Consider the following 16,284-nt stretch of genomic DNA (forward strand, 5'->3'; position numbering starts at 1 on the left):
TTTCATTTTCCTTTTTCGCCTTCATTTGTTTCTACTTAAATAATTTGGGACTTAAAAGAAATTTATAAAATATAAAATAATCAGAATTTTAAAATATTTTTTAATAATTCATAATGTTTGTGGATTTAGAAAATGCTCACGATTTTTGTACAAATGTTTGCATATTCAGAAAAATGTTTACAATTTTGAAAACAAATGTTTGAGAAATCAATAAATGTTCATGATTTTTTTAAAGTGAGTGTATTAAAAAATATTCATGAATTGAAAAATATCCTAAAAATTCAAAAACCGTCCGTGACTTACAAAATAGTTTATTGATTCAAAAAATGTTTGCTAAATTAAAAAATTGTTTGTGAATTTCAAAAATTGTTCTACCAACCTTCAAAAAAGTGTTCTGTCAATTATAGAAATCTTCACCTACTCAAGAGAAATGTTATAAAAAATGTTCACAATTTTTAAAATGTTTGCAAATAGTATAAAATGTTGATGAATTCAAAAAATGTACATGATTTTAAAAAAAATGTTCACAAATCTTTAAAAATGTTCATGAGTTTAAAAAAAATGTTCATGATTTTCAAAAATTGTTCAGATTTCACGAAAATGAGAGTGATAGTGTAGCTTGATGATGCAGCAAAATGTAGTCATGGCCATTGGAGATTATGATTCTTTTTCTCCCGTTGCAATGCATGGGCCGTTTTGCTAGTGAAGGATGAAACCATTATCTGACAATGAACGTTACAATTTTCATCTGTATGTCTCCAAATTGATTAATAAACTGCTCTACAATGCAAGTTTAAGATCTTTCTCCTCTTTCATGCAAACATTTGCGCTAACTCTAATCTGGATATGTTGTTTACAGCAGTGCAACCACCCATCCAACTCCTGTTCATCCATCACCCAACTCTTATACAATGGTAGAGAACATAAAAAATTTGAAATTCAGAAATAATGCCGTGAAGTTGCATTGGAGTTTAACAAAAGGACTGTGCTAACTTCCAGTTAACCGGACGTTAGCGACAGATCCGAACGATTCCACCCACATATGATCCATTTCGCTCCGATTTTGTGTCTTTTTTTTTCTTCTAGCGCAATAAAAACAATTGGTGGAAGTGGGTTTCGAACCCGCTACATCTTGGTAGCCTACAGTAGCTTGCAACCACTTGGTCTAGATTGAGCTATTGATCATATTTAGACATTTGTTTTCTATGTACAGTACAGGAAACATGCTTTTTCAGTTTTTTCCTTGGATTTATGTACTGCACAATTTTCACGGATGGATATATGCTGTCTCCATGCCCCTCATGTTATACTAGTTACCTAGAATTTATGGGGGGGGGGGGTTCTACATTTGTTTTAACTGAAACAAAAGTTACCGGGGTGTTCGTATGTAAGTTATCAGGTGTGTGCCGTGTAAATCATCATGTTATCGGGGTATATTTTTAATAAAAGAATCCTTGAGTCAGAATTATCAGGGGGCTTGCGCATAAGTTATCAGGTCTGTAATGCGTTAAAAAAACCATGCTATTTACACAAAACTTACCGGGATATATTTTCAACAACTTTTTCCTGAGGGTCAAAAAGGTTACTATGGTATTCGTATATGAGTTATCAGCTCCGCGTTGTGTAATTTACCATGCTATTTACACTTATGTTATCGAGGGTATCTTTTCAACGACTTTTTTCTTCCGGTTCAAAATTATGATGGTGTTTGCACCTAATTTAGCAGGTCTACAATATGTATCTTACCACGCTACTTACAAAGTACTTATCATATGTATGTTTCAACAACTTTTATCCACTAGGTTAAAAGTTACCACGGTGTTTGTCCATAAATTATCAGGTATATGGTGCGTATTACAATGCTATTTACACATAACTTAGCGGGGTTATGTTTTGAATGATTTTCCTGAATCAAAAAGTTATCACGGTGTCCATACATTAGTTATCAACTCTACGTTGTGTATCTTATCATGCTATTTTTACATAGATGTTAGGGGGGTTGTTTTCAACCCCCCCCCCCCCTTCATGGTGCAAAAATACTATGGTGTTTGTACCTAATTTAGCAGGTATGTAGTGCGTAAATTACCACACTACTTACACAAAATTTATTAGGGGTATGTTTAAAGAAAATTTTCATTGGCTTAAAAGTTACCATGATATTTAGATGTAAGTTATCGGGTATGCGACACGTGTATTACCACGCTATTTACAAAGAAGTTATCAAGTATATGTTTTCAATGGTTCTTTCTAGGTCAAAAAGTTAACGATGTTTGTATGTAAGCTATCAGGTTTGTGGTGCATAAATTATCAAACTCATTACAAAGAATTTATCAGGGGATATTTCAAAACAAACATTTTTTTCTTGATGACACATGAGAAAAAAAATTATTCTATGTGAGCGGAATGTTTATTTCACTAGAAAGAAGTTCATCACCACAAAAAGAGAGATAAGTACAACATGATGCATCAGTCCTTACAAAACCTGGACTAGATGGTTTTGTCTCCAGGTCAAAGGCAATGTTGTTTATCTATCCCATTCTCATTGAATAAGGTATAATATCCTGTTAAACCGGTAGGAAAACAGAACAGATACATGTATCAGTTGGTTGCGCGCAATGGGCTTCATCCAAAATTAGCTCATTTTAATTCTAGTCTTAGTGGCGCTTCATTTTAATACTACCTCCGTCCGAAATTAACTCATTTCAGTGACAATTATTTCAGGACGAAAGTTGTACTTCCTCTGTTCGGAATTACTTGTCGTAGAAATGGATGTATCTACACATATTTTAATTCTAGATACATCCATTTTCGAGACAAGTAATTCCGAACGGAGGGAGTACTTGAGAACAACAAGTATCGTACAACTAGAAGCAAGATTATAGTTCCATGGGAAGTGCATGCCGTTGCTGATTTCAAACTATTTGAACCTACCAACCTGAAGAAAACCCACCAATAATGGATCAGGACGCCGTCCCAATTCTTCTACAACGACTTTCTCTCGGAAGGGAGAGCTGTCTGACAAAAGAATGAACATTATGTATGATCTAGTCGCAGCTTGGTGATGTTGTGCTGCAAACATTTCCAATTTAAAGCATGCCGCGGTAATTAGCACTAACCTAGCGGCACTATCGTCAATATCAACAGAAACATATCTAGAAGTAATTAGGAAATGATCTCAGACGTTATATCATTAGCAGAGATGGCGTCGTTTATTAGGTCTTTGTCAATGAAATGCTTCTACTTCCCCCGTGGGCAAACAGATTAAGACGATCATTGATTCAGGCTTCACCAAATGGTCATAGCAGCTTGGCTAAAACATTATACAAAGTCAACCAAAACAGTTGAGCAGCAGTGTCCAAAAACTGTTGGTATGTATTCCCTCCGTTCCTAAATATTTGTCTTTTTAGAAATTTTAAATGGACTACCACATTCGGATATATATAGACATATTTTAGAGTGTAGATTCACTCATCTTGTTCCGTATGTAGTCATTTGTTGAAATCTCTAGAAAGACAAATATTTAGGAACGGAGGGAGTAGTAGAAACAAGTACACACGACAGAAACTTCGAATGACTCAAAGAAATCAGCAAACATAATGAACCACCACCGCTTCTCAAAATCAAAAGGCAAAAGCATGCACCCGTCAGGAAATAAGTCCCGCATGAAACTGACTGCATCACCAGTTACAAATCCTAGAATCAGGGCAGCATTACAACTTTTAGTCTTTCAGGCAAGTCTACGAAATTCAGTTGCTTACAGAAAACATGAACCAATTCAAACAGACATACTCCCTCCGTCCTAAAATTCTTGTCTTAGATTTATCTAGATACGGATGTATGTAACACTAAAATGTGAACAGATACATCCGTATGTAGACAAATCTAATACAAGAATTTTGGGACAGAGGAAGTTTAGCAAGAATTGGAACCTCACTTCACTATCCAAGTTAGAGAAAACAAGAACCAATTCAAACAGACATACCAGGCCAGGGCAGCAATCGACTCCTGTCCAAGATGCACTTCTTATTAAGGCATCAGAAGTCTGATATTGATATCATGTGTGCAGTGATTGTAACTCTGTGTACAACGGCACATACGGCAGATATGGCGGCTTGCCATCTTCAAGATTGCATATCACTTTGACCCGCCGACTATCCATATTATAGCACATGAAGGTGGTATCCCACCCCACAGTGAAAAAGATCAAGTTACATTCCGGATGAACCGCAATCAAATGGAAGTCCACATTAAGGCCAAGAACATGCGTTCCTCCAGATAAATATGAAGTTTCAACACTATGCTTCAATATCCATTCTTTGCTGTCATAGTCCTCGAGAACATGAACTACTAGTCGAACCACACGGCCATCTTCATCTTGATGAAAATTGGCATAATGGAGGCGGCCCTGCGACCGCTGAATATGACCGCCATCTAGATCACCAGGGGCGCGGAAGTCCGTCCATGTTTCCCCCTCCGTGTCCACCGCGGCTAGACACTGGCGTGACTCGCCGTCATAGGTGTGAAAATTCAGATGGCCGTTAAGGAAGACAGTCGCCGACTGTCGATTGGCAAGCCTAATATGCTCATCCCATCCCATCCCTTCTCATTATGAACCCATCTCCCGGATTCAGACGAATACACCTGCACTCCAATGAGGTAGACAGGGAAGTCGGGCGAAAAATAATCCTGCTCCACCAACTCAAACACATGGAAGTGCGGGGACACGGCCTGGTCGAAGCCCAGACGAGCGGCGCCCACCTCGCCCGCCTGGCCAGAGTCCGGCAACTCGACCCACTTCTCCGTGGCGGGATTGCACACGACGTAACAGAACTCGTCGCCACGGGCAGAGACGTCGTACCAGCGGCAGAGGAGGAGGCCGTTGCAGCAGTCCAGGAGGTCGACGCGCCGGTGGCTAGGGAGGAACGCCCCCGACGCTGGTGAACTGGACAGGTGACTCCAGGAAGCACTCCTCGCCGGTGCTGCTGTAGAAGAAGCCGGACAGTGTCTGGGGGAGCCTCCTGCGGTGGCTGCGGTCGAAGGTGAGGCTCAGCCAGTGCTTGGAGACGCACTTGAAGCGGGCGAGGATCTCCACGAGGAGGTCGTCCGTGAGCCTGGTGGCCGCCATGCCCATGTCGGGGCAGGAGGAAGATCTGCACTAGGGAGACGGAGATGGAGGGGAGGTCAGGGGGTAAGCGACCAAGGAGAAGGAAACGCTGCGATCCTGCTCGTTTGCGTACCGAGGACGAGTAGGGCTATGGTCTTCCTCCCCCTCGGGCATGGACATGGTGCCGGAAGGAGACGGCGGTGGCGCCGTCGAGTTCGAGCGAGGGAGAAGAGGAACAGAACCTTCCCTCCTTCCACGTTTCGGATGGGAAGCCACGACTTGACCCACTCATATGTCCGTTTGTTTCTGGCTTTCTGCCCCCCGAAAACCAGATCCCCCGAAAGAGCTGCCCACCTACCCAGAGTCCCAGACGACCTGGCTCCCCCCAGTCCAGCCACCGCCAGGTACTTCCGTCATCTTCTCAGTTTGCCGGCGCCACCGCCGCCGCTGCTTCTTTTTTTTTCTTTTCTTTCGATCTGCATCTCGGGGGAGGCGAGGCAGAGGGCCGGCCGCGGATGCAGAGGTGAGGTCGACGGGAGCCCAGCAAAGCAGATAGCACACGGATAACCGAGAGCCTTGAATCTTCCTCATTATTAACGCGCTGGCCGGCCGAAAAGTATAGACACAGCCCAGCCAGCCAAAGATGACCGACCGCCGCCCGGACACGAGCCCACTCAAACAAAACCCATCTCCTCCTCCCCCCGTAAGTCCGTATTCTATTCCTCATCGTCGTCGTCTCTCTCCAGCACTGACTTTCTTCGAATCCCTCGCCCTCCTCTGCTCTGTTAACCCCGTGCTGCCATCCATCCATTGCGGGACTGCGATCTTGCGCCGGTGCTGGCATCTGGTAGTCAGCACGAGCACCGCCGTCCGGCGCATCAGATTAGGGTGTCCCAGGTGAGGAGAGCTCATGTTCCCTGGTCTCTTCCATTGGAATTTAGAATTCGAGTTCTGGGGTTTCGCGAGGTCGACAATGGTTCTTTGCCGGAGGTAAGATGGGTCTTCTTTTGAAAATTGGAGTTCATTAGTTCAATTTCCTCCCAACCAAACGAAACCAAACGAAACGCGGCATCCTCTCCTCTGAGATCTCCGCCGCCGGCAACCCGGATGGCCGCAAAGGCAGGGCCTTCATTGAAGCTTATCTCGCTGTCCATGTCCCTCGATGCGGGTGAGATTTAGATTTTAGGAGCGTGCAGAAAGTGGGAAAGTTAAGAACTTTAACTTTATTTGTTCGCCCTCAGATTTGATCCAAGCGTGTGACTTCTTACTGTAACTCCTGTAAAAATAACCCAGGTTAAACATGACGCCTTTGTGTCTGTTCGATCTTTGGGATCAGTTTTGTGTGTGTTCCAGTACGAGATTCTGTTTTTCTGTGACCGATCTGGTCGATTGAGGAAAGGAGCGTTGTTTGTTTGGCAGATTTGGAAGGCTCAAGTTACCCTTTGTTGGAAAAGGCTCGCCATAGAGCTAGGACATGGACATGGCATTGCCGATTGTGAATGCCACCACGGCAGCGCTTGCTCGTGTCTCAGCTGCATTCAACGCTCCTCTTGCCCGTGCCGTCGTCTTCGGGGTTCATATCGATGGTAATCCTCTTCTACCCATCAACAAATAATGTGTGATTTCATGATGGTGGTGGTATAGTTTTTGACATCTTGAGGCGGTGTCATTGATTCAGGTCACTTGGTTGTGGAAGGACTTCTTATTGCCGTCATAGTGTTTCAGCTTTCCAGGAAGAGCTACAAACCTCCAAAGAAGCCACTTAGCGAAAAGGTAGAGTGGTTTTTATCCTTTGTTCACAGTTTGTTAAAGTTAATAAGTACTGGTTTTTGTTTGATGAAATATTTAGGTAACAGTTTGCATTTTAATCTCCGCAGGAGGTTGATGAGCTATGTGATGAATGGGAACCAGAACCTTTATGTCCTCCAATCAAGGAGAGGTCCCACATTGACCCTCCAATCTTGGAAAGGTCTGTGTGGCTTATTGATTAATTTGGAACAGTATTTTTGAATCTGTGTCTTTGCAATTACAAGGAAGCGTAACCAGTGTGGCACTCCTATAAGTTTTACGAATAACTGTAAACTCCCTAGCGTTAGCATTACTCTGTCTGAAGTACTTCCTACCATAAAATATCTTACGGTTTTCTTTTCCTTGGTTACTAGATAACCTCTCACAGTAGTATCTGCAAATGATATGATTTTGTTTAATTTAAGCTCATCATCGGAAGATATCCTTTTCTAGAGAACCGTTGGCAGCTACATTCTAGAGATTGTTTGTATGTGGTTGTTAATCTATTCTAGATCCATTTGCTTTGATCCATGGAATATGAAATGCAAATATTTACAACATGAGCAAGTTACAATTACAGGATGTGTGTAGTTGCTGGACATCTATATTCTGTCCTTTATTTGTGGAGGCTATGTAATCGGTCCTGACTTTTGAGGGTCATAATTAACACTGCTATCTGTATTTTTTTTTGATACAGTGCTGCTGGACCACATACGACCATCGAGGGGAAAGAAGTTGTAAACTTTGCATCAGCAAACTACCTTGGTTTAATTGGCAACGAGAAAATTATTGTAAGAGAGAACTCTAATATTTGACAGTATTTTCGAAGCTATATATTAGTCTGGAATTTCTGATTGATGAGTGAATTGTAGGATTCTTCTGTTGGTTCATTGGAGAAATATGGTGTTGGATCCTGTGGTCCACGTGGCTTCTATGGAACAATTGGTTTGTATTTTCTTTGTTCATGTTCATAGCCAATTACCTCTATTGCAAATATAAACGAGCTGACTTTCTTAATGTGGGACACTTGCAGATGTCCACCTTGACTGTGAAGCAAAAATAGCCAATTTCCTGGGAACACCGGACTCCATTCTGTATTCGTATGGGATATCTACCATATTCAGTGTTATACCTGCCTTTTGTAAGAAAGGAGATATCATAGTGGCGTGAGTCATCCTTCATTTTCCTGTTTTGAGAATGTTTTTATATACTTGAAAATAACATAGTACCTTCAGGCATTATTGTTCTTGCTTTTTCAGTTTCACAGCTTATACCTCACTAATACTTTGCACTGAATATCCCTTTTTCAAGTTAAAACTGAAGCAATTTTTGTATGTGCATTGCAGTGATGAGGGTGTTCACTGGGCAGTGCAAAATGGTCTCTATCTATCGAGAAGTACTATTGTTTATTTCAAGCATAATGATATGGCTTCACTCGCTAGCACTTTGGAAAAACTTACTCGTGGAAACAAACGTACCGAGAAGATTAGACGCTACATTGTTGTGGAATCTATCTACCAGGTGTGCTACCTTTCATGGTTGTTTTCTGTTAGATAAGTGTAGGTTTTTTCTTATTGTGGAGGTTTCCACAACTAAATATTGATCTTGATTGTAAACACATGAAATACTTTAGATATGACCTTCGGATGAAACCCCCTCTTGTGGTGACTGCAGAATTCTGGTCAAATCACCCCCTTGGATGAGATAGTCAAATTGAAGGAGAAATATCTGTTCCGTGTAATTCTGGAGGAGAGTCATTCGTTTGGTGTGCTTGGCAAGTCTGGGCGGGGCCTTGCCGAACATTATGGTGTACCAGTGAGTGCTTTGGTGTTTACTCCTAGTGTTAAAGAAAAAACTTTGCTGCAACACTACTTCTTGCCATGTTCTTTCTATTTCTGAGATTTTCCTTGCATTGTGCAGATTGACAAAATTGATATCATCACTGCTGGAATGGGAAATGCATTAGCTACTGATGGTGGCTTCTGTACAGGAAGTGCCAGAGTTGTTGATCATCAGGTAGATGCAATTTTAGATTGCTGGAACATCGATTGATATAACCAGAACAGTGTTAAATATTTTGAGCTTTGAATGACCAAGGAGTTACATTTTTGCAGCGTCTAAGCAGCGCTGGCTATGTTTTCTCTGCCTCTCTGCCACCCTATCTTGCAAGTGCCGCAGTTTCTGCTGTAAACTACCTGGAGGAGAATCCTTCAGTTCTCGCTAACCTAAGGAGCAATGTTGCTCTTCTGCATACAGGTAAAGATGTTTCTCTTGGCATTTAACTGCTAGTTGTGGAATTAGATATGCAAACCATGATATATATGTGTGACTGTGAAGTACAATAAGGCATGCCACAACATGTTTGTCAGCTAGCTGCGCCTGGTCACCACCTTGATTCCTTCTATGTATCTGATTTGATCGCAGGACTGTCAGATACACCAGGACTTGAGATTTCTAGCCATGCCCTATCACCAATCGTCTTCCTTAAGCTGAAGAAATCAACAGGTTCTCTGGCCACTGACCTAGATCTTCTTGAAACCATTGCCGAGCAGGTAAGTTCAGATACATTAGACTTCCAGGTGCAGTTTACATCAACTTTCATAAGCACACACATTCACACGCCTTTCCTCCAACAGGTTTTGAAGGAAGATTCCGTTTTCATTGTGGCGTCGAAGAGGTCAACTCTGGACAGATGCAAGCTCCCCGTCGGAATCCGGCTGTTCGTTTCAGCTGGTCACACTGAATCGGACATCTCCAAAGTGTGCTCATCCTTGAAGAGGATTTCCTCGTCGGTTCTTTCAGATCACGTTTGACCCTGGTTTCCCTTCCAATATGACGAGGGCTTGGAGATTTTTGACGCCGTGTGTACTCAAGGCTGATTACGTGTTTGGTAAATGTACATAACAGTTATGTACATTTCTGGATTTCATGAGTTCTATATGTTGTTGTCGCCCATACCTGTTAGTGAAAATTTTGTAAACGCTGTGGTTAGAGATGATCGGTTGTGCTGTACATTTGACTAATTTCCATGTTGTAAACTAGGCATATATGTCTTCAGTGTCCTCGGCATGCCTGTTAGCATGCACACACTCTGCATCTTCATTTTTCTCCGAAAACGGTGACATTCGCCACCAAATAAGGGCCACTCTAGCAGATTCCCAAGAAGATAAAAAGAAACTGCTGTTATAAAGAACTCTAGCGGATTCTCTAAAGCGAACTCCCTAAATTATTTGAAGGGCACTTCAAATCCAACCCGTTAGCCTGCATATTTGGAGGAAGGGAAGGAGATTTTGGAGAAGAGTTTTGGTGCTAGCGATATTTCCTCTCCCGCTCTTTCTTCCTGCCCACAACGTCACTCAAATTGTCGCGCCGCCTCCGGCTGCCTTCACCGACGACTCCATGGACACCACCGCGTCCCACTCCAACGTCAAGCGCAAGCACCCGACACCGCCCACCGTGATGGTAAAACACCGCCTAGGACATCACGTGGCTCGCTCGAGCGGCTATAACGTGATCCCCCTGCTGAACATCGGTCCCGTCACTCGAGACACCCCGACGCCGACTCCATCCTCTGAGCCCCCCTCCCCACAATCGCCACTGTAAGGTGGCGCCGGTCGTGCGCTCTGGGTGTAGGGCACGATGAACCGAAACAAGAAGGTGAACACCCCCACCCCCCTTCGGCATGTCTACCCTAAGAAGCACAGATACGGGGACGGAAGCACGGGGATGCGGGGGATACGGGATACGAAATTTTCCATAGCCATTCGGGGATACAGCGGGGTATATAAGTATTTAGAAAAATAAATATGAAAGTATTCAATTTTTTTTTGATACAACTCCTTTCTATTCATGAAAGACTGAGAGCAGTCCACTTAGAGCCCATGTAGTTGTCCATCCACTTAGAGCCCATGTAAGGCCCAATTTCAGAAAACCCTAGACTAGTAGCACACCAACTGCTCCAGCCGACCCCAACCTCCCATTCTCATACTCCCTTTCTCCAGCCGCCAGTGAAGAAAGGAAACGACAGCGCCGCCAAATCGGCAGCTTCCATCACCCATCTTCTCCCTGCCCAAATCTTCTTCCTCGCTGGCCACCACACTCCCCATCTTTCTTCCTGCCGGAGCTTCTTCCTTGTTGGCGGACGCCTTGCCATCTTTCTGTACCAAGATCTCCTTCCTTGCTAGCATCCATTGAGGTTACTTGCTCGACCATGGTTGCTATCGGGAGGATAACTGGGCAGCAGCATGGTCACTGGAGGCTGGCTGCCGAGTCCCCACCGTGTCCACGCCGTGTCTAGGCCGTATCCCACTTTTATTTCTTTTTTTTAATTCGAAAAAGATGGGATACTGCGGGATACGCGTATCCCCGTGTCCCCCCGTATCAGGACGGCAAATCGACAATTCTGGCCGTATCGGTGCTTTTTAGTGTCTACCCCTCCTCTGCACATCTCTCTGACCCAACTGCCGCGCAAACGATGATGAACATCGACACCGAGCACATGTTCAGCGAAATGTCAAGTTGAATAAAAAGTGGTTTCCTTTTGTACTTGGGTTTTTAGGTTCATTGGTAGGAATGTGATTGTGGTTGCATTCAAACAAAGTGGCAGTTGTGCACTCTTTTTGTTTAGTGATGGATTATCATCTGGGAGGATCGTTGATCCCTACGCCATCCTTCTTGAGCATGATTCATTTGAAATGAATGACTAGTCGAGAGAAACTCGCCAAGACTTCTCGCTAGAGATGTTGGTCGAGCATTTTGAGAAAATAGATGAAGTGACGAAAGAAACAAAATTGAAGGAATTCTATGTCTCATAAGCATCGAGGAGAGCACGCGAACAAACACACTACGCCAATGGAGAAGACATACATTTGGCGTTGGCATGGGAGCATGTCTCACTTGATGCGGTCACCCGAAATGATCAAACACAATGTAAATTATTGGAGGCGCATCAACGAATGGTACCATGATCAAATTCTGCATGTCTTATCGTTCACAAGGATCTCTTACAAGTCGTTGGGGGTTATGATCCTTGAGAGTTGCAGCCGATGTGCGGGTTGTTTGAAGCAAGTGAGGAACAAGCTTCCTACTTGTGCCACCGTTGTTAACTATGTGAGCACTCTTCTCATCTATGTCAACAAGATATTTTTCACATATTTGCATCTGCCTTTGAGAACAAAATCATCTTGGATTTGTAAATGGGGAGTGCTTGGGTACAACCCCCTAAAACGTATAATGGGTAGTATGATCATTTCACATTGGGTATAGGAATACCCACCCCGACGTCGTACGTCCGCGCGCGATGTCGTACGCCTGCCTGCGTATGCTGCAACCGTCGCTGTACGTGCGCCCGCCCGCGTACCCGCACCCGTCGCCGTACGTCGCCGTCGTACGCCCGCACGTCTCCACGTTGGCGTCGATAGTTATCGGAAAAAAATGACACGGTAGCCGCCGACGCCCGCCGTCGAAACCCTAAACCCTAAACGCATCCACGCCGTCTCCACGTCGGCCCCCGTCTGCACGAAGTCGCCGTCGCCCGGGTCGCCGCCCAAACAGGCGGCCGCGCGTGCCCCTGCGCTGTTGCCGATGCGCCGCTTTCCATTCACGTCGCCCAGATGGCCGCCCAGTCCACCTGCTACGACCGGCCATCGTCCTCACGCCATCGACACCTGCCTCCGCCGGCCAGCAACATCACGCCATCATCGCGTTCGTCATCGGACAAAATGGATCCGGTTGAAATCCTCGCCGCCGTGCAAGAGGTTGGTTTGAGACGTTGTTGTGCTTGATGAACAAATTGTTTTAGGGATGATGTTACACGGTGTTTGATTGATCTTCGATTTTTTTTAAACATGTATAGTTAGGGGAGGAGGGCGATTATGATGGCGATGATTATGGCGAGGACAACGAAACCTCGTCACTGAATATGGATGAACCTGCTGAGGAGAAATATGAGTTTGGATGAATCTTATAGTGGCAATGTAAGTGTGATCAATGTTGATAAAAACAATAAATATGATAAACCGCACGGACAATTACATGTTTTTTTGCATCATGCAGCGACATGGCGATGATGATGATGATATGGATATAGATGATTCATTTGCTGAAAGTGCACTCCGGGTATGTTTTTAAAAAAACCAAAGAAGAAATGACATAATAACCATATGAGCGCTTACATGTTTTTTTTTGAAATGTGCGCAGATGGATCGAGGACGAGGACTTTGTGAGGAATATTGTGGACGATGAAAGTGACAAATCGCACGTTGATGCATCTCATGATGACAGCTCCAGCAAAGTAAGTTTTGAAACTTACATACATTAGATATTAAAAGAATAACCAACTGACATAAATGGTTTCATGCATTAATTTACAGGGAGATGTAGATGGTACAAGCGGGAAGGATGAGCATGTTGGTGATGATCTGTTAAATTTTGACATCGGATTGGATGAATATCAGCAAGAATCATTGGACATGCATTGGAAGGTCATGAGGAAGACGTTCAAGTCACTAGGAGAGGCTTACATTTTCTATAACCAGTATGCTTACGAGCGTGGTTTCAGCATAAGAAAGGACTCACTGAAATATTCGAAAGGTCCAGAGGGAACTAAGCGCTTGAGAAAGTATCTGTGTGCGAGAGCTGGGAAACGACAGACAAAACTTTGCACAATGGAAGGCAGGACCCGCAGGCTGAGAGGGGAGACTCGTTGCTTCTGCGATGCGCATATAACTTTGAAACTTGATAAAGAGCGTGACGTTTGGTATGTCAGCAGTTTCAGTGATGATCACAGTCACGTTCTAGCTAGACCGGATGAAGTCACGTTTCTTTGGTCTCATAATCACATAAAACAATATCAGAAAGCTGAGATCTTAACTATGGCAAGTGCTAGAATTAGGAACCATATGATTTATGATAATCTCGTCAGTAGGTATGGGTCATATGCAAAGGCTGGTTTTGGGAGGAAGAAGCTTTATAACATGTGTTATAGAGAAAAAATGAAGTTGCTTGCACAAGGTGATGCAGACACTGCCATTGGGATCATGATGACTAGAAGAGAGAGGGATCCAGATTTCTTCTTTGAGCACACCGTCGATGATAAAGGAAGGCTGAAAAACATATTCTGGTGTGGTTCTCAATCATGTCGAGACTATGTTGACTACGGTGATGTGACCATCTTCAACAACACATACATGATGAATAGGTATGGCATTGCCATTTATACCTTTTGTCGGTCTGAACTGTTGAAAATATGCCCTAGAGGCAATAATAAAATGGTTATTATTATATTTCCTTGTTCATGATAACTGTCTACTATTCATGCTATAATTGTATTGACCGGAAACCGTGATACATGTGTGAATACATAGACCACAACATGTCCCTAGTGAGCCTCTAGTTGACTAGCTCGTTGATCAACAGATGGTCATGGTTTCCTGACCATGGACATTGGATGTCATTTATAACGGGATCACATCATTAGGAGAATGATGTGATGGACAAGACCCAATCCTAAGCATAGCACAAGATCGTGTAGTTCGTTTGCTAAAGCTTTTCTAATGTCAAGTATCATTTCCTTAGACCATGAGATTGTGCAACTCCCAGATACCGTAGGAATGCTTTGGGTGTACCAAACGTCACAATCTAACTGGGTGGCTATAAAGGTGCACTACAGGTATCTCCGAAAGTGTCTGTTGGGTTGGCACGAATCGAGACTGGGATTTGTCACTCTATATGGCGGAGAGGTATCTCTGGGCCCACTCGGTAATGCATCATCATAATGAGCTCAATGTGACTAAGTAGTTAGTCACGGGATCATGCATTGTGGAACGAGTAAAGTGACTTGCCGGTAGCGAGATTGAATGAGGTATTGGGATACCGACGATCGAATCTCGGGCAAGTAACATACCGATTGACAAAGGGAATTGTATACGGGATTGATTGAGTCCCCGACATCATGGTTCATCCGATGAGATCATCGTGGAACATGTGGGAGTCAACATTGGTATCCAAATCCCACAGTTGGTTATTGGCCGGAGAACTGTCTCGGTCATGTCTGCATGGTTCCCGAACCCGTAGGGTCTACACACTTAAGGTTCGGTGACGCTAGAGTTGTTATGGGAAATAGTATGTGGTTACTAAAGGTTGTTCAGAGTCCCGGATGAGATCCCGGACGTGACGAGGAGCTCCGGAATGGTTCGGAGGTGAAGATCGGTATATTGGACGAAGGGTATTGGAGTCCGGAATTGTTCCGGGGGTATCGGGTGACGACCAGCGTGTCCGAAAGGGGTTTCGGAGGCCCCGACAAGCGTTGGGGTGCCTTATGGGCCAAGGGGAGGGGGCACACCAGCCCACTAAGGGGCTGTGCGCCCCTCCCACCCCATCTAACGTAACCTGGAGAGGTGGGAGCGCCTCGCCTAGGGTAGCAGCCCCTCCCGGCTTGGAGGGCAAGTTTCCTAGGGGTGGGGGCGCCCAAACCCATCTAGGGTTTCCCCTATGGCCGCCACCCCTCCCCTAGCGAACCCTAGGGCGCCTCCACCTCCCTCTTCCCCTATATATAGTGAGGGAGAGAGAGGGCAGCCGCAACTCTTCCCTGGCGCAGCCCTCTCCCTCCTCCAACACCTCCTCCTCCTCCGTAGTGCTTGGCGAAGCCCTGCTGGAGAACCACGAGCTCCACCACCACCACGCCGTCGTGTTGTCGGAGTTCTCCCTCAACTTCTCCTCTCCCCTTGCTGGATCAAGAAGGAGGAGACATCCCCGGGCTGTACGTGTGTTGAACGTGGAGGCGCCGTCCGTTCGGCGCTAGATCAGATCTTCCGCGATTGGAATCGCCGCGAGTACGACTCCATCATCCGCGTTCTTGTAATGCTTCCGCTTAGCGATCTTCAAGGGTATGAAGGTGCACTCCCTCTCTCTTGTTGCTAGAATCTCCATAGATCGATCTTGGTGATGCATAGGAAATTTTGAATTTATGCTACGTTCCCCAACAGCAACATGCGTTTGTTATCGGATTTCATTCATCTCTGGAGTGCGGTACCCGGGCGGGGCCCCACACGTGCTTGCAAAACTTGGGTGCATTCCGGGAAACCGCTCGGGCACTTGGTGTGGAAGGCGGTGGTTTCGATATGGGTGGAGGGGACCCTCGATCATACGTCTCTCCGCCGCATCCGCCAAACTCGCTAATTTTTTTCCACAGGCCACAGTGACCATGCAGGGCACGCACGCCAAAATTTGTCGCGTTTTGAGGCTCTATGGATTTTCTATGATTTTCTGGGCCAAAAACACCAAAAACACTACCTGGACGTGACGCAACATGTGTTCGTTGTCGGATTTCGTTCATCTCTGGCGTGCGGTACCCGGGCGGAGCCCCACATGCGCTTGCAAAAGTTGGGTGCATT

At 44.7% G+C, this 16,284-nt stretch overlaps 1 protein-coding gene and 1 pseudogene across 3 annotated transcripts; one reads left to right on the top strand and one right to left on the bottom strand.

Moving 5' to 3' along the window:
- Positions 1–3,594: 3,594 nt before the first annotated feature.
- On the bottom strand, positions 3,595–5,369 carry LOC119290973 (annotated as a pseudogene).
- A 33-nt stretch (positions 5,370–5,402) lies between these two features.
- LOC119290972 (long chain base biosynthesis protein 1a-like) lies at positions 5,403–9,941 on the top strand. Of its 3 annotated transcripts, none has more exons than XM_037569653.1 (13): positions 5,403–5,508; positions 6,524–6,690; positions 6,783–6,877; positions 6,982–7,073; positions 7,590–7,683; positions 7,765–7,837; positions 7,926–8,058; positions 8,239–8,413; positions 8,567–8,707; positions 8,813–8,908; positions 9,007–9,148; positions 9,317–9,444; positions 9,529–9,939. In XM_037569653.1, exons 2-13 carry the CDS (start codon positions 6,579–6,581, stop codon positions 9,703–9,705), a joined length of 1,458 nt encoding a protein of 485 aa, XP_037425550.1. In that variant the 5' UTR covers positions 5,403–5,508; positions 6,524–6,578; the 3' UTR covers positions 9,706–9,939. The 3 variants fall into 3 exon arrangements, with proteins under 3 accessions (XP_037425550.1, XP_037425551.1, XP_037425549.1); XM_037569654.1 differs by lacking the exon at positions 5,403–5,508 and adding an exon at positions 5,532–5,627 and having other exon boundaries at positions 9,529–9,941; XM_037569652.1 differs by lacking the exon at positions 5,403–5,508 and adding an exon at positions 5,788–6,001.
- The last annotated feature ends 6,343 nt before the right edge of the window (positions 9,942–16,284 follow it).

This window comes from Triticum dicoccoides, chromosome 4B (assembly GCF_002162155.2).
Source record: "Triticum dicoccoides isolate Atlit2015 ecotype Zavitan chromosome 4B, WEW_v2.0, whole genome shotgun sequence".
NCBI lineage: Eukaryota > Viridiplantae > Streptophyta > Magnoliopsida > Poales > Poaceae > Triticum > Triticum dicoccoides.

Excerpts from the sequence above, each read along its gene's own strand:
- LOC119290972 (XM_037569653.1), top strand. The coding sequence starts at position 6,579 with ATGGACATGGCATTGCCGATTGTGAATGCCACCACGGCAGCGCTTGCT. Across the intron at positions 6,878-6,981 it reads AGAAGCCACTTAGCGAAAAG|GAGGTTGATGAGCTATGTGA; the intron begins GTAGAGTGGTTT and ends TAATCTCCGCAG. Across the intron at positions 8,708-8,812 it reads CCGAACATTATGGTGTACCA|ATTGACAAAATTGATATCAT; the intron begins GTGAGTGCTTTG and ends TGCATTGTGCAG.